General features: G+C 39.5%; 1 protein-coding gene across 1 annotated transcript in view; it reads left to right on the top strand.

Moving 5' to 3' along the window:
* IMPG2 (interphotoreceptor matrix proteoglycan 2) overlaps positions 1-22,885 on the top strand; it is a 53,119-nt gene that overhangs the window by 29,728 nt on the left and 506 nt on the right. The window contains exons 7-20 of the mRNA XM_058800362.1: positions 1,662-1,708; positions 2,164-2,255; positions 5,072-5,233; positions 6,278-6,336; positions 7,631-7,648; positions 9,550-9,794; positions 10,415-10,497; positions 14,143-14,455; positions 14,923-16,580; positions 17,429-17,648; positions 18,862-19,072; positions 20,735-20,923; positions 21,110-21,308; positions 22,215-22,294. Of these exons, the coding sequence (XP_058656345.1) occupies positions 1,662-1,708; positions 2,164-2,255; positions 5,072-5,233; positions 6,278-6,336; positions 7,631-7,648; positions 9,550-9,794; positions 10,415-10,497; positions 14,143-14,455; positions 14,923-16,580; positions 17,429-17,648; positions 18,862-19,072; positions 20,735-20,923; positions 21,110-21,308; positions 22,215-22,294 (3,576 nt within the window). The remainder of the gene's footprint in view (positions 1-1,661; positions 1,709-2,163; positions 2,256-5,071; positions 5,234-6,277; positions 6,337-7,630; positions 7,649-9,549; positions 9,795-10,414; positions 10,498-14,142; positions 14,456-14,922; positions 16,581-17,428; positions 17,649-18,861; positions 19,073-20,734; positions 20,924-21,109; positions 21,309-22,214; positions 22,295-22,885) is intronic.

The following is a 22,885-nucleotide window of genomic DNA, read 5'->3' as shown; positions in this document are numbered from 1 at the left end:
CGAAGATTTACTGAGTTTGCCAAAGAATTGGCAAAGTCAAAAGCAGTCTTGCACTGTGCTGGCTGAAAACAGGTACCAGAGTCCATGAGATGGAAGCAGGCACAGCTACACTTCAAAGCTTACATGGAGTTCATTGATTTTATATGTGCAAAAAATTACATGAAGGTACTCTTGAAATTCTTGAATAAGTATTCTTATTCTTTCACGTGGAAGTTTTTATTTTTTGTTCATATTTTAGAATTGTTGTGGAGATCTCACCCTGTCAGTGTAACATTCCCTGAACTATGTTTTGGTATAGTTAATTTTTTTGTGGAGGATTGACTGTGCCTTCTGGGAAAGGATGGGTAAAAAGATTCTTGATTCAAATAGAAAGTTCATCAGGTTTGCCTTCAGGTCTGCTTATTGGCACACAAGTCTTATGTGTCTGTGAGGGGACACACAGAAAGTGTTTCAGACATTAACTCAGTGAATCTATGGTCTCTGATCATGTGCTGGTGCTCTGGTATCTGTAGAATGTAACTGTGAGTCTGGTTGTCTGGCTGGTGCTGGAAGCCTTTTTTTGAGTAATGCAAAGACTGACTATACAGCCTGAAGGGGAGCAAGATAGCAACTTTGAGTGGAGTTTTGCTAGAGGATAGGATGGACCTATCCTGCAAGACCAGTGGTGTAGAGTATGTGAATCACAAAACAAACCTGGCAAGGCCAGGAAGCATGGCTGACACTGCATGTATTGCTGCATATACTTGCTGCAATGGGTGTTTCATGGCACAAGCATGATCACCAATAAAAAAGGAGATCCTTTAGAAGTGAGAGAAATATCTCAATACAATGAACTCCAGTAATGTTTATGTCCAGTTTCACCCAAGCAGTTAAACCTCCAGTCTTACCACTTGTTCTGTATATATTAACAATATGGCAAATTCCAAAAATAGTTTTCCCTTCATCCAGGAAAGACTTGTTTCTGTCAGAGCATGTCCCCCACTCTTGGTAACTTGACAGTTTGCTCCAGGCTTACAGAATTGGCTCCAGGCAGCTTGGGTTTACTGTAAGAGTTGTCAAAGCTGTTCATTTTTCTTCAGGCTGACAGTCTTCATGTGATTGTTCCTCTTTTCACATTTGGCCCAGAGTCGCTTTATATGTGTGTGTGAATCCCATAACTGGGTTTGGAAACTGATGGGTTTTGAAGATTTCCAAATAAGCAGAGTAAAATTAATTATGGAAAGAACTCATCTTCTTGCAGCAATTTCAGTGCAGTTATGGTTTTTTAGTGCACTGTGGAAGTATTTTAAAAACTGAGTGGTTTATAGGGTATTACCAGTTATCTTCACAGTTTATCTCTTTGCATTTGCTTTCTTTACAGAGCTAGAAAGCAAAATGTATTTTTGTATGGGACTCCAGGGCATTTGGGATATAAGAGGCTTAACAACCTAGAGATGCACATGATGTGTTGCATGATGCAAGTGACCCAAAATAAAAGTTGCAAAATATAACTGAAATACCATTAAGCCTAATTTTTATGAAGTTATGAGCAAAATGGTACCATGAAAAATTTCTTCTGCACATGTGCTTCTTGGTGTAGTATTAGAATCACAGAAATATCAAAAACTACAACATTTTCCTTACCACATCCAGCTTCAATTTCTGATTTGTTTTTTTTCTAGTGGGACTCCTACTCCACCTTCAGATGCTGATGTAACCACACTGAGAGGTCAGTTTTTATCTAACTGCTGTTAAGGCTGATTCTGAATTACCAGAAAATTGAGGAATTCATGTATTTGGATTTCAGAAAGAGCTCTGAATTTTTACACCTGTCTCATGCCATTTGTCATCTGGAGATCATGTTATGTGCTGACATTTTGTTATTTCATGAATCATGAAAATCCTACTCAAGAAATTAGTTCTGTGCCAGTTTTACTGCACCTAAGTTCATGTTCCCAAAAGTACATATGCTTAGCAGAATGTCAGCATCTTATAGTGATTAGTATGTTTGATACTTTTCCTCAGGCTTTCCACGTCTCCTATGCTTTTGCTGTCATGATGATGGGAATAGGAATCAAATTTGACTATTGGTTTATGCTTGCTGAACTGCTTCTGTGGGTGTATAGAAAAAGAAAAACAACAAACAAACCCAAACAAAATAACTGTGCTCTCTTTCAAACTCAGATGCAGCTGCCAATGTTCCTCCCCCTCATGAGGTCTCCATTGAGAGTCCTGCAGGTGACACCATCCATGAACATGACAATGTGGACACCACTGTGAGTGAGGCTTTTTTCATTTGGTTCAACATTCTGCTGCCTTCCCTACATGATATTGTCTATGGTCATTTACTTTTTAATAGCAATTAAAGGTGTTGTTAATATGGTAATGTTAATGATGTCAACACAAACTAGGATTTCACAGCGATGCCTTTTTCTTGGTCCTAAAATTAAAGAGCCAGACACAGTTAAGGGATAAAGGATTTGGTGCAGCAATTTGCCAAGGTGGAACACACTGAAATGCACACTCATACACAATCTTACAGACCTTGAAAATTAGTATATCTAACAAGGATGTTCCAATGAGAGGCTTGAATGAATAGTGTGATATCCCCCTATCCCCACGTGTTCTCCTCTCCATGGGCCTAATCCTGGTCTACAGGATGTGTTCTAGAGGGGGCCTTGGTTTCTCAAGATAGTGTAAAGCTTTCTGGCCTCCAGCTGTGAAGCCTTGAGGGTGTTTGGTCTCCTGGCCCAACGGAATACCAGGGCTATGCTAAGGTGTCAGACTTAAGGAATTATAAGTATGCATGCTAAGGGTACTGAAAACACATAAGAGGTATATGTTAAAAAAGGCAAAAAATCATCACAGCATCAATAAAATCAGGGTGTGAATTTCTAAAGTTTTGAGACATTTTCCTGGGCAGATATTTTTTTCCATTTGGAGAGGCTTTGAAATACCTCTTCCCCCACAGTGGGAGATAATATATCAGTTGAACAATCAGGCTTGAAGACTCTGATACTCTGCTATTTTTCCTCTGTTGATGTAGGTGAACTTGTATTTAACATCTTACAAGCTACTCTTTCTGTGATATTTAACCAAAGCTCACAACACAGGGAAGTCTAGACCCCATATTTAAAACATCTCTCTAGAAGCTGACCACCACATAGGTCCCAGGGCAGTATTTGCTTCTAGGAAACAGGTCCTCCAGATGAAATTTTAATTCCACACTCTAGAATCCAATTGCAGTATTCATGGGCCAATGTGACTGAAGAAAATTTTGTAAACCACTGTTATCAATCAATTGGCTTTTTTTTTTTCCTTATCAAAATGAAGCTCTCAATGGATCACAGAGGAGCTCACAAAGTTTCGCATGCTGATTTATTGTACTGGGATTAACTAGGCCATATTGTTCAAAAACGTAGTGTGGCCCTGAAACAAAGCTGAACCAAACTGTGCATTCTCCTAGAGCTTTCAGTGCTGACTGGAGCTCTGATGTTGGAATAAATACAGAATATGGAACAGACAGCTTCTGACTCAAGTGCAGGGTCTGGCCTCATGATATGTACCAAGAACACTTGTGGTTTGGTCCCAAGAACAGCATTATTCTTCTTTTGAAACAGAACTGTCTGGAATATTTCTACTGGAGCAGAGAATAGGACCACTCAGTAAATGGGAAAGGAACCAGATTTAGATTGCTGCTGCTGCTACAGCATTTTTACTCTGTACAGCTACATCCCACCTCATTGTTCTTAGCAGCCAAAATGCATTGTTGATTACAAGGCCAAGAGTGAGCAAAGATCACCTTCTGCACTTTGTATGCTGACTGTACCAGGTTTTGGGGAGCTGATAAATTATTTAAACTACATGGTGTTGCAAACAGCCAAATCATAGCACTATGTATATGGCTGCTAAATGTGGAGCTCTCAAATGCTAACTAACTTTAAGCAATGTACCAGTCCTTATGGTCTTTGGACAGAGTTATCCAGTGAGAAAGGAATGTGAGGGGCCAGAAAGAGAATTTAACTAAAAAATTTAAGAGGGTTCCTAAACAATGTAGAAGTTGCTCACTGATGGCAGATAAACTTTCTGGAGAAAGTTTTTTTCCATTTCCTACCTGATGCATAACTTAAGACTGCAGCTTCATTGAAAAGATCTGTTTTTCTGGCTCTCTATTTTTACTTTTTAATAAGAAAAAACAAAAAAATATGTATGTAAATAGCCAAAGACAAAACCTCTAGCAAAAGACATTTGGCTAAAGTTAACAAGCCAGCCTTCTCTTCCCTCCCAGACAAATCTCTATTTAAAAAAAAAAATAAAAAAATTCTGGTGTCTTTTAGTATACCACAAGGAATAGTATGCTATTTTAAAAATACTAGGGAAGTAGGCAGAAAGCATGCTCAGTCATTCAAATTGGATTAAAACTTGGCATTCACTGCTGCCTGTGGCAGCCATGATAGCTACATGCATCCCTGATGCACTGCACAGCCACTGCTCCGGGGCTTTTTGAAATAAATACAAAAATGAGCAGACATTTTTGTAGAAAGAGCAGTTGAAGCCCACTGCTTTAGCTCAGCAGAGCTCCCATTCCCAGTGCCCCCTGTGTATCTGGGGGGATCCTTCACCTCCTGAGGCTGAGCAACAGAGTGTTATTCCAAATGTAGAACTTGGCAAAGGCAGCTTGTCTTCCAGCTGGAAGAGTGAGTAGGAGCCTTGTGATAAATGAGTAAATTTTGGGTAAATCAGCCTACACTGGCTGGGCTCAAGTGAGATGTTGGAGTAGCCATGGTTGCACTTTAAATTGCTTTGTGAACATCGCACACATCTGTATTTCACTTTGTACCTGAAGTCAATGAGATGGATTTACACTGAAGGTGTCCAAATAGAAAATGGAATTATCTTCAATATGAGAATTCTCAGGAAGTTTTCTTGCTTAGTAGACTTCCTCATTAGTGCTGTCTCTGTCCCTGAGGCTTCAGGAGCACTCCATGTTGGTGCCAGGCAAACAAATGTGCTGATGGCTCCAGCAGTGCACATGCTGTGCTCTGGACTGCAGCGTTCACCTGCCACTAAGTGTGTCTTCCTTCCCTTCCAGATCAATAACGAGATAAAGAAGCAGGATGAGAAGATAGTCAGACCTGTAACTGAGCAGATAATTGAGTTCAACATTTTGATTGTTGGTGAACAGTACAGTGAGGAGCTGAAGGACCCATCTGCTGCTGAGTATCAACTGCTGTCTGAACGATTCATTTCTCAGGTGATTCCCTTCCCTAACTTCATTTTTCCTTTTGCTGGCTCTGCAAAGCAAGAGCAGAAAAAAAGCATCTGTGTCAGGGCTGCTGATTTTTGTCTACCTATGGTTTCCAATATTTGTTTTTTATTTTGTCTATGACGGTTGTAATTATATTGCCATCATATTTTGGGAGCTGGGTGTGTGTCTGCCTTTTCTCTTTGGAGAGGCATCTAAGTTGTCATATGGCAGCTTATCATGAGACTTATATTTTCTCTAGCCCCATTTAGTTTGGGTTGGTTCTTTGAATCCTTTTTAGTAGGGCTAACCCTGTGCCAGATCCTGTGCCAAATGGGAAAGAAATGTACTCTTCACTGCAGCCAAAAAGCATCACCATAACTTTCACAAGTTGCTAGCATAGGCTAGACATCTTAGTTATCCTAGTTGTGAGTCCCAGTAGCAATGCCATGGTATGTGTGTGTGTGTAAAAAATGTTGGATGGGACAGAGTCCACCTGGCACATGGATATCCCACTCCTTTGATCCCTTGCCTGGTTTTCTCTGAGTTTGAATAAAGAAGCTCTCAGGAAAAAAAGTCAGCAGCACAGTGATTGTTTAAGTCTCACCAGAGAGAGTTTAAAAATAGGGAGATGGGAACAAGAATTTACAGAGTAAAAAATAACCCTCAACTGGCAAGGATCTTTGGAAGCTAAAAAACTTTCTAAACCAGCATGAACTTTCAGTATTCTCTGTCTTGGTTTTGTCTCCTGTAGCACAGTTGATTATCTTGGCAGTCTCTTTCCATTTTTCCCCTTGGAATGTTTCTATGCGGTTCTTGGGGAACGCTGGATGTTGTTCTTCATACTTTTTATTTCCCCATTTTCTAATAATGAAACAATGTCACCAAAACTACTCTTCCATAAAGAAAGGAATATTTAGCTGTTTTTCACCTATTAGATATAACAGCTCAGATACATTTTTGGACAACGCTAGAAACACTTCCTAATTTTTCACCACATGAGCAGAAGTGAATGAAATCTGTGTTAATTTTTTGGTTCTTCCATCAAAATAGATTAAAAGCGTATTTGAAGGACTACCTGGATACAAAAGCATCCATGTCCTGGATTACAGGTAAAAAGATCCTGATGCATATATGGTGATTGAACATGATCATGTAGGGTGGTGCAATGAGCTGACACAATGCTTGGGAGGATGTCAGGTGTGTGTGGGAGCTCCTGGGATGTATTAACTGATTGCTCTCATATTTGGTACCTCTATATATGCAACTGAAATAGAAATACAGAACTCTTTTTTTTTTTTCCTTCTGGCATTCTTCACATGAAATGTTTGCTGTGATTTTAAGACAAGGCATTATTGTTCAAGATTCTATCCTAAAATAAAAAGATATATTCATATCTGCTACTTCTAATATATCCAAGTATTAAATAAGGAATGACACAGAAATCCTTTTGAAAAAAAGTGGTGTATTTAAATTTCTTTTTCAAATTCTTAATGTTATTTTGGCATGGCTCTAAAGGTTAGTGTTTAGGATATGTACATGTCTCTCTCTCTCTTGGATCAAAAAAAAGAGGTGGGGGTAATTTGATAAATTGATATTTTAACTCTCTGTATTCTTAGAAATATACTTTTAAAACCACTTGTGCTTCAGAGTGACATTTAAAGCTAATTTGTTAAGTTAATGCATCAAATGTAAAATGTCTGTCTTTTGGAGTACAGGGCTCACAAATTGTGATTTTGCTAGAATGGACTGGATGTAGCTTTTAGAATCCAATGAGTGTTTTCATGAGTTAATTTAAATTGTGTTCTCTTTGAGACTGTAAGCTATATTTCTTAGAATTTATTGTCTGGAATATTTTAATTGCCATACATGTAGGTAACAAAGCAACTGTAGTGAGAGAGGTCTTGTGGATGGAACCCTAGGCTACATCCAGTTTTCAGCCTGGAAGGCAGTAAAACCTTCCATCTTGGTATTTGCAGTCCAGGTTTGCAAGCACTAGGTTCATTTGAGAAGACAAATAAAAGGCTGATATTTCTGGCAAAGCCTGCTCTCTGCTGTGCATGACAAAAACCCATTGGTTGTAAGTTAAACCTTTGGGTAGAATAAGTGAGCCTTGATCTTTTTGATACTGACAGCAATTTACCTGCATTATTTACAATAATCTGAGAGGGCTCTGCTCTGCTGATTCCTTGGGATCAATAGAAAATATCTCAGTTCACTAAAAGCAGGACAATTTGTTATATAGCTGAGTAACTATGAATAAATATGCAACTAAAAAGGATTTTCCTGTATGTGTTTTCAAATGGTTATGCTCTGTAGAATACCAAAGCAAACATGTTAAATTTTTAAGACTTAAAGGAAGTTAATTTAATGAGTTTTGCTGTTCTGTTTTGTTTTTATGTTCAGACCTTCTGAGGAAGACAGGTAAAGACAACTTTTTTATAGATATTGTCATAATACAGATGGGAAAAACATGTTTAGCTGGGGGACATTGTTTTTTGGGATTTGTATTCTTGTGTTCAGAGCTAGATAGTTATTTAACATAAATATTGTGAGAGAAGGTTCTACCAGGAACTGCAAGTAACTGACCTGTTTCAATTAAGGATAAACATAATTTGCTTATTTGAGTCTTATTAAAAAAACAACAACAACAGAACCCTTAGGAAAATCATCCTAAAACACAAAAATCACCCTAAACACAAGTCAGCTACTGGAGTAACTTTTGTGAAGACAACAAGATTGCTGAATAATGACTCAAAGTCTTCATACTTTTCAGCAAGGTCTTGAATAGATATGGGATTGTTATTACTGAAATTTAAGTAGATAAGAACCCCACAGTTCTCCAGCAAAGGCTCTTGGCTTTGCTTCAAGGCCAGAGGTGCTGCAGATCTTAGCAGAACTTTATAGATGTTCTTTAGCAGAACATGGGATTACTCTTGTTTTCCATCATATGCAAGTTAAGAATCCAGAATTTTCCTTCTTTAGTATGTTAAGAAGAGAGAAAAAGAACTGCAGCCTTAATTTACTAAATGTATTCATTTGTTCTCTGTGTGTCTCAGCATAGCCAGTTTCCATGAACAAGTTTAAAGAGAATGAGCATTCTAACTTTTAAAAAAATGTTAGAAACACAAATCTCTTTGCAAACTATATGCAACTATTCACAAGGACTGTGTTCCAGGCACCAGATGTTCAGACCTTTCCAGAAAGAGGATGGTGTTTAGTTGTTTGTTAGGCATTATGAATGGCAGCACAGTTGTATTAAACCTAAATGTTATGTTTGAGGAGTACACTCTGTTTCATCTTTCCTGTGCCTTTTCACTACTGCTGTGCTTTTTAATCTCCTGTGCTGATAGTCAGTGCCCATGGTGAGCCTATGGTGGGCTCATGTCAACGACAGAGCCAGCAGCACAACCCCAGGCTCCTGGGCTTAGCCAGTGTGTTTGTGAATTTTCTCTGTTGTATCTGGAACTGGGGTTTTAAAGACTTCTCTGAACAGAGCCATTGCTTTAGAAATCCTATCCAGCTCTGTGGAATCGGGAGAACCTGTATACAGAGCACGTTTCTAATGCTTCAGAGGTTACTTAATTTTTCGTGCTGCGTTCTGTCTACAGCCAAAATGTGTTGTATCTTTTGTAAAGTTCCCTAGTGCTTATGCCCAGTGTATGGTAAATCTGATTGCAGCCTAATCTGTCATGTGGAAAAGGACATCCAGATGTATTAAGGAAAAGAAAATTAAGAAAATGGAGGAGAGTTAATATGAAAAAACCCCTAAAATGTACACAGATATAAAACTGAGTTATAGAATACATGATCAAATGAATCTAGATAAATTTTCCCAATTTGATGAATTAAATGCTATTTTATTGCCATTAAAACCATTCTTTCAAGCAGGTTAACACTGCACAGTGACAAAGATTAGGGCTCTCACTTGCTACTATAGATTGCAATGTGCTTTTCTTGTGTCTTTTCATACCTCAGAGATGTTCCTATTATTAATATGATCTTAAAATCACTACTCTCTCCACTACATGCTGGTGGACCCACTAACAATGCTTGCAGAAAGTCAGTGTTTTGGTCTGCCTGTGGTCTGTCTGCCATTCACTAGTAGAAATGTGGGGCTGGCACCAGATCAGATGTCAGTTTTGGGTATTTCCCTTGAGAACTTTGTGAAAAGAATCAAGTTGTTTTTATTCATCCTTTAAAGCTGTGCATTTTTATATTTAAAAGTGTATTGATGTGGGCCCTTGTGAAAAAAATATAGCAATTGCTTGCTTAGGAAAACCTGGAATTTCTCATCTGTATTCTTTCTCTTTGTACATCTGAAGTGCGGTGGAAGTTCACTATGCTGTCACATTTGATGGAAAAGCCATCAGCAATGCCACCTGGGACCTGATTAACCTTCATTCAAACAAGGTGGAGGACAACTCCTTCATGGGCATAGAGGATAATCCAACAGTTGTGTACACCATCAGTGATTTCCGAGATTATATTGCTGAGATCCTCCAGAAAAACGCTCTGCTTGAAAATGCTTCCATCTCTTTAGACCCAAACTCTCTTCAGCTTACTAATGGTGGGTACTAATTGTGATGCATTGGTGTGCCACACAACTGACTTCTTATAAAATAAATCTCAGATGAGTGAATTAATCAGCTGTCCTCTGAAAAATTAAACAGAAAAAAATCAACTATGTTATAGCCTGTTTTGCTATGATCTTAACCAGGTCAAGTCATTAACACTCTATTCTTGATCCATTAGCCTAGCCCCCCATTTTATTTTAATTTTTATTTTGAAACTGAAGTTTTGGTGTACAGTTTCAGTAATACTTTCAAAAATTAATAGGAATAAAAGGGGGAAACGTGGTTCACATGGTGCACATTGCATCAGGGTGACCTTTAACTTAGCTCAGTGTTGGCCTTAGGCAGCACAAAGGGAATACCTAGATTATTGTTGATTATTCAGTGATCTGCTAGAGGTGATGAAAGAGCTGACACCCCTTTGTTCTTATCTTTCCCCTTCACTTCCTGTCAGTGATTTGGAGGTATTTCCAGAAACAAAATCTCTCTGGCAAAATTTTTGATAATATTTTACTTACAAATCTGAAACCAGAGAGGGTTTTTCAGTCAGTCTTCCAACACAACTTCCTCACACTGTTATGCAGCCTTTAGATCCCAAGGTTTTCTATTTCCACAGTGAAGGAAATCCTGCACCCCACATCAGAAGACCCATCCTGGATTACTGAGCACCCAGTTGTGCTGGAGCGCCCGGAGTTTGATGTGAGTATGGTTCTGAGCAGTGGCCTTTGGATGCATTTGAACAACTTAGTTCAGCAAGGTAGAATTGTAGTCAACACTCAGAGCTTCTCTATCCTGTTTTTCATACCGAGTAAGTAATAATGAAGGCACACCTTATATCGGAGTAAAAACTGCTGAAACCTCTTATATGATAATTCTAGTGTCTGCTCCCAACAGTTTTCTGTGATCATCTTATTTTGATTGTAAACATCTCTAAAGAGGTGATTCTTCCTTCCATGATACTGCCTTTCTTTGCAAAGAAGAAATAGATGTAAATCCTACAGCTGGCTGCTCGAAGAGATAAAATGCTAAGTTTCATAAGCTCCTTTTGTTATTGTATTTATTTCAAACAAAGTTCTCAGTTTGATTTTAAAATTATGTCCATCTTCCTAATACCAGGAGAGGAAAATGACACTTTTTTTTTTTTTTTTTTGTCTCTCGAAATTGTAATTGTCACCTCTGACTCCCTCTGGAATAATCCAAGGCACTGATTTGAGTTCCATATTGGACAGGAGACTTGGTGTCCCTGACCATGTCTGTGCAAAGGGACTTCAAGCAAAGATACTGAGTTAGGTGCCAGCAATGCTGAGATCAAGTCAGTCAGTTCTGCCAACAGAGAGATCAGAGAGATCTTCTGAGTGCTGAATCATTGTCTGGGCAGTTGGTTTCTGCTCTCCACTCTGTTCTGTAACACAGATGTGCTTTCAACAAGAAATGAGCTCAGATCATGCCCTAAAATTCAGATCCACTTGTGCTGGATGGTAGGTTCTTACTCAGTCCATCATGATATAATGTTATGTGTATGTTATGTACAGACACATTTAATGTTAGCCAGCTTCTGAAATGCTTATGTAGGCAAAATTTGTTTTCACAGAATGCAAATATTGTTAGAATGGACGTAGGTATAATGTCCTTAATTTCATGGCAGCTTTCACTGAGTCTTAAAAACTACTCATTGATGTCTAAAATGAAAATTTGTGTGGATTTACCATAATGGATTAAACATGGTGTAGATAAACAGGAATTTAGGTTGTCTTTCAGAAAAGGGCTTTCTCTGCTGGAGACATCTTACAGTAGACATCGAACTAGTCTAAAATGTTGTAGATGTTTATTTTAGTAAGACAAAGAATTCTGCCATTCCAACAGATGTGCAGGTATGAAGATATTTTAGAGTAGTGGTAGCTTTGCAATAATAAATTTTAAACTGGGTTTTGGGAATATTATTATGACAAAAAATTGTGGAAGTAATATTTTCTCTAATCATGACTGTGAATAAAGGCTTTTATACCTTCAGTCAAAAACTCTGATTATGTAAAAGGTATCAAGTATATCCCCAAACCAGCTGTGTACAATCTGCAATACACAGGTAATTTGCAAAGTAGCTTCAGATGAATATAAGAAAATCCTAAATATGCTTAAACAGTACACAATTGATCAATTATTTCCACAGATGTCGAACCTCTATGGTTCAAGGAGCTGCTTTCAAGCAGAACTGTTACCTATAGAAAAGAATTTTGCTATAGTTTTCCCCAGGGGATTTGAGAGTAAGCTAGATTTGTATTAGCATACCCATATCATGACATTACATGGGACTGTCATGATTTCACCATCCAATTGCTACTAGATGGTACAGCTAATTCTTTTGAGTTTTGCAGCTCTCTTTAAAAGTAAAGCAAAAATCGGCTCTAGTTTTTGAAATCTGTATTTTCTTGTTTATGTTGAGTTTTAAGAGGTAGAATGCTCTGGCTTGAGGATTACGATGCCTTTCCGGCAGCAGAAAATGAAAAATCAGGGAGAAGTGTTCTGTGTTTACAGCCATCTATCATATTTGTAAGCCTTTTACATTGGTGAAAACCAGAAGTAGACAATATGATATTAAACTTGTTAGTATAATATATTGCACTGTAACAAGAATCTTTAAATAATGTTAGTTGCCATAGGAGCATTTATCCACATTCAAATAAATGATGAGGTGCAATCCCTGGCAACTAAATGCTTATATTAAATAAATGTATTGAGGAGAAATTGCTGGTAGTCCTAATCCATTCTTTATGGAATTTATATGTGTAATTTATTTCTAATTTTGTACAGTAACTCTTTTTAAAGCTTTATTTATAGTGGCTAGTCTAGCCAAAAATAAAATTGCTGGAGAACATGTCTTTATGGTATATATACTTTTCAACTGATTATCATCATATAAATTAAAAAATTTGATTAGACTGTGGTGGTATCACAACTGGCATTTTTAAATATGATCATTACATGCAAACAAATAATTTAAGAAAAGAAAGTACCTTAACTGCTCTGTTTCCAAAGCACTCAAATGCAGTTTGAATTACCCTGAAAATTTAATTCACCCACATTTCAACCTGGAGTAAAATCTCAAATTGAAAAGTATTTGGCTTCTTCCTGTTATTTCTGATGATCAAGCAACAGAAAGAGATTTGACAGGGACAGTGAGCTACAGAAATTATTACAGTGGTTTTGAATTGAAATTAGAGAAACCTGTGTCCACTGTACTTGTCACCATTGGCAGTTTGTTAGCCCTTAGCAAATTGCTGCTTCTTGAAATTGCTTGGCAGTGTTTCATAATACCCTACAGGGTTTTTGGTCCATATCCCACTGCAGCACAGCATTTATATGTGGGCAGGTATCCATGTAGAGCACTAATTCCTGAGTTTTAGGCTACCATCTTGCTTTCATAGCCTTGACCAAATAACTTATTATCTTTATTGCCTTTTTCTAGTATCATCAGACACCATAGTAGGAGATTATTATTCAAAGATAAAATATGTATATTACTTTAACTGTAAACCAACTAATGATTGGGACATGGAATAGTAAGTAAACATTGTGGAAACTGGAGATGTAACAACAAATTATTTTTTCACATTTCAAATAATTCACAAATTCATTCTGCGTGCACTTTGTTCTTCATCATTACTGCTGATAGATTTTTTTTTTTGTGCAAAGGTATCTTGGCTTTGAGAATAAATTATTCCAAGTTCTAAATGCTCTTCATTACATTCTGGTCTCTCTTATTCCCCTGGGTTCTCATACCCACAAACTAAAATATATCAATAAATGATAACTGGGCATGCATCCATTGAAGTTCACTTTCTACATTGTTTCATGTGTCATGGTAACTGAAATATTAGAATTACTGTATTGGTTGTGTGGCTGATGAATAACCTGAATAAGCTGTTAGAACCTCATCATGCTTTTGGAAGGCAGAAAACATTTATCTTTGATTAAGCTGGAGATTGACAGATTGATTTTTTTCAGCATAGGAAAGGAGATGGGGTTGGATATAGATGGTAAATCTCTTAATACCCTAAGGAGTTCTGCACTCCAAGCAATCAGAAAGGCTCCTTTCCCTTTTTGGTGGACATGACTGGACATGGCATTTGTCAGAAGGATGTGCATCTTGCATGTCTATTGCACAAGATTATCAAGGGTCTATATTTGCCCCTCATCCTGCTGCTGTGCATTGCTCCCTCAGAGGCAGTAGTCTGAGTTCACTTGGCCCCTGCCTGCTGTTAACCCCTTCTGTGTGTCCAGGCCAAGGCAGACAGTCAGTGTTTCCCCTGTAACAGTGGAAATATTAATAGTGGCTTTGTGTTCCAGGACAGCACCTTTTTGGCTGAACGTCCTTCTGCAGATGAGTCAACTGTCAGCAACGCCTTGCCCTTTGATCACGCCAAACCAGACCCCAGCTCAGACAGTGAGCAGGCCAGTGACAATGAAATCCAGCCAAGACCAGAGAACATTGACCATGAGGCTGCTTTGGCACCTGAAGCTCCACTTTCCTCAGAGGTTGATGTCACTTCTTTGCCTGATGGGCAGAATTTAGAGACTAGTCATTTAGTCACTGTACCAGTGTTAGAGCATGATTCTGTGGACTCTCTGGAATGGCTTTCAGCCCCCAGTTCTTTAGATGGTAAGTTAATGCTGTTGACTGAAGCTTAAATTTGGGTACAAGTATTTCCTGATACTCACCAAATTATAGTTCATTGAAATGAGTTTTCAGAAAGGTCTAAAAATTGAGTATCTTTCTCTGCCAATTTTTACCTTTTGTCTGTGCCTGTATCCAAGAGCTATATACCAAGGTAAAATGCTTGTAATAGGTAATAATACCTGTTTCTCTCTTCTGGAAATTATACATACATGGCACATGTTAAATAGCATAAAAGTAATTTTCTATGTCTTGACTTGGCCCATAGAATATATCTGAAGGGAAAGTGGGAGAAGTTAACAGGGTCTTTATGACTTTGGCATACAAAGGCCGGAATATATTATGGAAAATGTGAAACACAGATCTGCAGATAATAAAATTAATGAAATTTGACACTTTTTATCACAAACAACATCTAATTGTCAATTTGTTTTTATTTTTAATGTTTGAAGACACTGGACTATCTGAAGAACTTTTGCCTTTAAGTCCTCCTCACCTTGTGCCTGAAGAATCTCCATCTACTGATGACTATGCAGTTCCTTTGCTTTCTGCACCAACAGTGGCCTCTTCATCACTTGTAGAGACTGATATTAAAGAGAAGGAAGAAGTAATCCAAGGTAGTCCTGAGAGCAGTGACAGTGCAAACTCTGTGGAAGAAATTCCTTTTCCCTTAGAAGTGCCCCCTATGGAAGATGAAACTGATGTATTTCTTGGAGATAGAGTTATATATGATGATGGGTCTGGTTCAGCTTTTGATGGTTCAGGAAAAGAAATGGAATCAAGTATCTGGCCTTGGGAAGAAGCAACTCTGGAACCAGTTTTCTACCCTGGTCCTGATAGCTGGCTTGAAGATGACAATGAGTCTTTATTAACCAAAACTGAGGATATTCCTGAAGGCATGATTTTAGACTATATTCTTAACTCTGGTAATAAATTAGATTATGATCTTTCCAAAGATGAGAATGAAGGGATAGTCAATATAAAAGATTTCCTTGATGAGTCTGAAATATTTGTCTTTCCAGAGACTACAACTCCACAAGTACCTCTGTTACAGCCAGAAGAGCCATCGTCTGTGGAACGATCTACACAGACAGAAACACTGGGCATGTATGATTCCTCTCTTGTCATGCCAACTGGAGAGGCCCCTGTCTCACCACCACATACAGATCTGTCTGTGGAAGATAGTCTCCATGCTTCTACAGGGACTGTCAGTATGGAGCAACCTGAGGAGTCCAGTGTAGGCCAGAACATAATCCCTGAAGGAGTTGAACACCAAAGCGAAGACAGGGCAGTGGTAGAAGAACCATTCACAGTGAAGCAGCCGGATGTAATGGAAGCTGCGACAATAGGACACTCGGACACAATCTCTTCAGAAACTATTCTGACTGCAGATCCTTCTGTGGTAAAGCCTGTTGCTTCCACAGAAGAGCAGCAAGCCCTAGATTCATCACTGGCAGACCAAGACACTCACGGATCAGCAGTGAAGGAACCAGCTGATGTTTGGCCTACTGACAGGGCACTAGAAACCTCCTTAGATCAGACAGTGCAACCAGCAATGCCAGCAACGGTTACTCAAGGTTCAGCTGCAGCTCCTTCTGCAGTAGATCACACCCCTGTCCTAGAGGGCTTTGGTGGACAGGATGGTACAGACCATGGCACACACATTTCCATGAGTTTCAGCACTGTTGTGGATTATCAAACAGTGAGTGTAACAACAAGCACCGTTGAGCTTCTGTCCCACCTCCCTCCTGTGGGATCCACGCCATCATTATCTGTGGCTACCTCAACAAAGCTGGGAGATGAAACAACAAGAGTCCTGGATGTTTCAGTAGACCTGGGTCATGTTAGCACTGCCCAGTTTTCTCCTGAGCAGACAGAGGAAGGAAGGAGAATGACTGAAAGTCATGTCGAGCTAACCACTCGTGTCCAGTCCACAGAGATGGCCAGTGTGGCTTGGGCCACACACGAAACTCACTACAGCAGCACCGTCCCATCCCGAGCTCTAGTTGTGTTCTTCAGCCTTCGGGTCACCAACATGATGTTTTCAGAGGACCTGTTTAATAAAAACTCCCCTGAATACAAAGCCTTGGAGCAGCGATTCTTGGAACTGGTAAGAGTCACTTCTGTGCTAAATGTCCATTACCAGATAGACAAAGCCTGTTGGTAAATTATATTTAGTCATCCCTCACAGAGAGCAGCTCAAAACTGATGTTTACATATAAGACTTGTGTCCTTCTGTGGGGAAAGTTCTGTCTGGAAATGGGTGGTGGGATGCTGTTCATTTTTTATTCAGATAATAGTCTCTCTCTGCTGGTGTTAATAAATATAGCAGTGTAGCTGAAGTCATTCTTCACTCCCCCTACTTGCTTCCAGAGTGCTCTGTATTTACTGTATAGAGAGGAAGAAGCAAGAAAACCTGGGGCTGTGAGCAAGTAACTTTTCTGCCACACATTCAACCTGTCCTAAGTAAGAGGTAGCTCAGAGAATTAAGCTGTTCCTAACCTGACTGATGACTTGGAAAGCCTCACAGGAGTTACACAGCAACAACTGCCAAATTTTAACTGGGGAATTCTCCTCTTCTGAGTGAAACAAACATTCTCTAGTGAGAGATGAAGTAAGAAAAGCAGAGAGAGGGAAGGGGGACATGCTTGAAGGAAAAACCCTGTGAAATGGCAAGTATTCCAGGTACTTAGATCAAGGGAGAACACAACATGTGTCTTGAGAACTGTATTTCTGAATTGTAGATTTTTAGAAACTCCTTGAAAATTGGTATACTCTTAAGAACTGCCTGAAATACTCAGGCTCCAGCACAGACCTCAGCTGGGTAAAGATTAATGTCCTTGATGTAGGATTTGGATAAAACCATTCAGACTCTAATTGTCCACTGCAGTAACAGTGCAACTGGCTTGAGTAGAGAGACTCAAAGATTCAGCTTTTCTGTCATATCCCGTGTTGCAGCTGGTGCCCTACCTTCAGTCAAATCTGACAGGATTCCAGAATCTGGAAATCCTGAACTTCAGAAATGGCAGCATTGTGGTGAACAGTCGAATGAAGTTTGCCAAACCTGTGCCTCGGAATGTCACCAACGCTGTGTACATGATCCTGGAAGATTTCTGCAACACTGCATATCACACCATGAACCTGGCCATCGATAAATACTCCTTGGATGTTGAATCGGGTAAGGACAGCAGGAAAATGCAGCTTAAAGCAAGGGATCCAGAAAAATGTCTGGTTTAAGTGCTAAGGATCCCAACAGCTCAGAGGCTGCCCACTGCTCTTCACAGGCTGGGCTTTAGAAAGGCAGTCTTTCATAGAGTAAAAACAAACAAATGAAAATCTGCTCTGGGACTAAAGAAATGAAAGTCAAAGTGGGACCCAGACAGAGAAAGCTGTATGGGGTCCATATAGATTTATGGAGACAAAATAACTCATGGAATACTCCGTATAATGTCCCTGTATTTGACCTGGGGAGTGGAGGAGAAGACAGCTCAGGGAGAACAGTGGTGCCCATCTCTCTTGTGCTTACTTTCATGTGTGGTTTGAACTTACTCCACATGGTTATTCCCACAGGTGGTAGCCAGTTTACCTGCTAGGTGGGCATCTGCACAGGTAACAGTTGCTGCCTTAGGCTTGGGGTAAGGTCTTGGTTGCACTAAAAAGTCACAGGCCCTATTGCTTCACTTCTCTGGTACAGGGAGAAGGTTGTTTTGGTTTTTTCCCCTGTCCAAGTTAGCCAGTAATTTACCACATAAGCAACCCAGGAATATCTCCTGTTTTGAGGTTAGAGGAAAAGAAGACTGCTGACCTGTTGGCATATGGTTGCTGTTCTTCCCAGATAGGTCTCCAGTAAGGATGGTCTAATTAGCATGGTAAATGTTCTGATATTGATTGTTTAACTGTATGCCAGCCTCTTAAGCCTGATACAAATGAGATGTCTTGAATGCTACAAGCTCGTACTCCTTGCAGACAAACAGGCAAATCCCCTTACAGCAGATGGTGAGTGCCTGAAATCCCACTGCCCTTCCACATATCCTGCCTAGGTCTTCCATAGCAAGAAATACTGGAGATCACCTGTGATTTACTCATTTGTAAGGGAGAGTTCCAGCAGACAGGGAAAATAGGAGGTACTGTCTGTTCCAGTATGAAAAAGATCACTTTATACTTGCTTTTTTGACTTTTTTGGGTGGTCTTAGCCATGCCACTGGCATGTGCAGACAGAGGAATATTTGCTAGTGCTTGTTCACCTTAGCAGAACCTTTTGTTACTCAGGAAAGATGCACACTGGATTTTTGTGGATTATCAGGACAGCATTAGAGAAGAAGGCAGCCAGCACCTTGTCTCAGTTAAGGCTCTCCCCTTTCCTTAATAGCTTTTGCTCTGTGTATTGTCAGGTGAGCAAGCAGATCCCTGCAAGTTCCAGGCCTGCAACGAGTTCTCTGAGTGCTTGGTGAATCGCTGGAGTGGGGAAGCTGAGTGTGTCTGCAACCCTGGCTACCTCAGCATCGATGGGCTGCCCTGCAACAGCATCTGTGACCTGCAGCCAAACTTCTGCCTGAACGACGGCAAGTGTGACATCAGCCCTGGGCAAGGGGCCATCTGCAGGTAGGCCACCCTGCTGCTGGAAGTTGTGCTTCCTGGATGAAAACTCCCATTGTCCCCTCTCTGTTGTAGCATTCCATAGGATTTGTCCCAAGTTCTGTGCAATATTGTGTAACAAGTGAGTAGATTGTGATACTCATTCATGTTGTGCTGCCCAGTGCAAGTCGCAGTATTAATATTAGTTTTTCTATGTATATATCATAAATGAGACTGTAAGAAATTAATAGAACAGAAGCATCAGAAAATAAAACTAACAAGGGATAGAGGTTGTAATGGAACACATTCAGTTGTTCAAATCACTTTTATTGGCCTTTGGGGACAGAATTCACCTCCAGAGGTTTTCTCAAGTAGCAAAGTGTTTGATGGTGTCATGTCACCGATGAGAGTTAATTCCATAACTGAAATTTATATCTGAACATCAAATTGATAGTGCATAAATACATTAAATATACTGCTTTTGGTCTGGAAAAAAGCATAAAAGTAAATCATTGTACATTTGGGAAAAATCATGTGGGTTCATAAAAGGATGAAGGAACAGGCCCCAGATATTTGCTTAAAAAAAAGATACAGGATTGCTATATTGTGCAGGTAATCAAGAAAACTGTGCAAGATGCAGACAAGTTGGTGATGCCCCTGACACAGCACTTTACTTTTTACTTTTCAAACAATGTAATGGTCTATTTTTTAAAAACAAAGTGTGCCTATCAACAAAAATTAACAAAAACGACCACAAACAATAGTCTTACTTCTAGTAGTTATTTATGTTTCTTCATGTGATTTTGTTTTTAAAATTCACCTAGAACTTCTCTAAAGTCAATCTTAGACTGTTAACAGAAGAAATAAAAATGGTTTTAAAACTTTAAAATTGGATATTATCACAGATGCATCATACATTTAAACATTTGTGTGATAGTCTTAATGAGAAGCAGGTAAATATCTGAAGCCAAGCCTGTTCCAGTTCTACCTTTGCAGTGATGATATATCACATGCAAGGCTCAATTAGGGCAATTTTTCCTCAGTCGAAACACCTTCTCATTTTAACACCCCACAGGGTACTGTAAATTTCAAAAAGCATAGATGTTTTCCCCCACAAAAGCATTACCCTTTTGCTATTTTTCCTACCTTCATTCAATTCTGTGATTGGGGTAGTTCATCCTGGAGAAGAGGAGGCTCCTGGGAGACCCATTCTGTGGCCTTTGCATACTTAAAGGGGGCTTGAAAGAAAGGTGAGGAGGCCTTTGGCAGGGTCTGTTGTGATAGGGCAAGGCCTAATGATTTTAAACTAAAAAAAGGTAGATTCAGACTAGCTATAAGGAAGACATTTTTTACAGTGGTGGTGATGAAACACTGGAACTGGTTATCCAGAGAGATGGCAGATGCCCCTGGATTGGATGGGGCTCTGAGCAACCTGATCTAGTTGAAGATGCCCCTGCTCATTGCAGGGGACTAGATGACCATTAAAGGTCTCTTTTAACTCAAACTGTTACATGATTATCTACCAAAAAGTATGTCCATAATAATAACAATAATAAAGAAAATTAATGATTGGACAATGCAAAGATATTTTTTGGGGTGATCTAACTGAGGGCACATCATAACAGGAACTTAAATACATTAACCAAAGCTGTTGCTGGTATGTAATTTCCCTGTGTTTCTTTGTGGCAGGTGCCGTGTGGGAGAGAACTGGTGGTACAGAGGGGAGCACTGTGAGGAATACGTGTCTGAGCCACTGGTTGTGGGTATTGCAATTGCTTCTGTGGCAGGCTTCCTTCTTGTGGCATCTGCTGTCATCTTCTTCTTGGCCAGGACCCTTCGAGATCAGTACACAAAGAGTGACACTGGGGACTCGCAGGGGTAGGTGACACCATCTAATATTTTAAACTCACCGGCTATGATAAGGATAATTCTGTCCTAAGTCTTATATCACACAGTTTGCAAGCACCAGGACGTACAGGCACCTCCAAATGCCAGGCTTCCTTAGTGTATCTGCTGCCCTGGCAGGCTGCAGAGAAGCTCACAGTGTGTTTATTGCTCCCCCAGGCAGGGTGACAGCCTCTCGTCCATTGAGAATGCAGTTAAATACAACCCCATGTATGAAAGTGACACGACTGGCTACAGCCATTATTACCGGAGATATCCGCAGCTCACGTCCTACAGTTCCACCAGTGCAGAGACATCCACAGACTACAGCAGTGAAGAGATCAGGCACATTTATGAAAACAGTGAGCTTACTAAGGAGGTAAATGACCTTGTTTTCATAGTGGCATGGGAAAGATCATGGAAACAGTAAGCTTATTCCACACTTCTAACCTCAGAGGTGGGCCCGATCTTTCCCCAGTGTCTATGCTCCATCCAGATAAACAGGTTGCAGCTGATACAACTATTTAAAAGAAGGCAGAAAAGCTTGCTTTCCCTGCTTGCTTTCAGAGAAAATTATGGTTTTGTTCTGTAATTCTGTAATGAATTTCACATAATAAAGGAGCTCATCCCTTAGGTAACTTCATGGGAGCTGGGGAGGTTTGATGTATTACTTGACACAACATTTACCTTTTAAAGCAAACTGTCTTATGTAAGAGTAGTTGCACAGTGAAAAATTGGTACATCCGGGCCTTTTCACAGGATGATTTTGTTTTGGGTGTCTTCTGATTGTTTTTAAAGTTTAAGTCTTTCTATAACCTGCAAATTAGATCCCATCTTATTTCTTCCTGTATACCCAGTATCCAAGGTTTACTCTAGAAGGCTAAAGAGAAGGGATTTACTTCCCAGAACTAACTACAGATCATTAAGCAACTGTGAGAGGTGTGAATCCAGTATGTAGCTGGTAGGCAAAGTATCTCTGAGTGATAAATGGTTTTGTGAAAGCCTGTTGAAATGCTACACTCTGTCCAAACCCTGGTTTTGAAAAGTGAGGTATTACTGAAATCAAATTAAGTGCTTCACTTATTTTTTTTCAATTGGAAAAATTATAATTAAATAAATAAAATAAAGAAGAATTTTAGCATTGGAGCGCCCAATTTCAAGCTCCACTCTTTGAAATAGCAATAGCAACACATAGGAGCTTTATTTCCCAAAACCCAGAAATTAGTTATTTCTGTAGCATTCTGATTTCTATTATGTACTTACAATTCTGTTTATTGTGTTCCAGGAGATTCAGGACAGAATTCGAATTATAGAGCTCTACGCTAAAGACCGCCAGTTTGCAGAGTTTGTTAGGCAGCATCAAATGTGAGTGGAATGTCTTGTCTGGATAACTAACTCCTTTGATGTTTTGTCCTGTGGCCTTTACATTACTGTGTTATTTTTTAAGGTTCTAGATGGGCTAGGACACTAGAGGCTAAGATTTCAACAATATTTTTTTAAGAGGTTCAACCCTTTTACAGTATTTAATAATCCCAGAAGTCCCAGGGGAAAAAAAAAAAGGCAGTGAAGAGGAATCCCAGAGTTAAGGGGGGTCAGAGCTCTGACTTCATTTTAGGTCCTTGAAAGCACAGATAGAATCTTATTAATTCTTCTGGTGTAATTCCCATTGCTCGGTGCTTTGTTTAAAACCAGAAATTTTAAAAAGCCAAAACAAAAATGCTGATTTGTGTTGAGTTCTCGAGATTTGGCAACTGACCAGCGCCAGACAGATCATCACAGGCCTGTCTGGTATGGTGGGCACCAGCTATAGCAGAAACTTTACAATTCCAAACAATTAACCAATCTGAGCTGTGTGCTTCGATGAAAGCCAAGCACAAGGAAGGTCCTCAAAGACTGAATTGTTAGCATGAACTGTATTCCTGCTGTAGGAAGCAGCAAACCACAACTTGCTGGGTC

Source organism: Ammospiza caudacuta, chromosome 2 (genome assembly GCF_027887145.1).
Source record: "Ammospiza caudacuta isolate bAmmCau1 chromosome 2, bAmmCau1.pri, whole genome shotgun sequence".
Lineage (NCBI taxonomy): Eukaryota > Metazoa > Chordata > Aves > Passeriformes > Passerellidae > Ammospiza > Ammospiza caudacuta.
The sequence above is the reverse complement of the archived record's forward strand: the minus strand, read 5'-3'. Positions and strand labels throughout refer to the sequence as shown.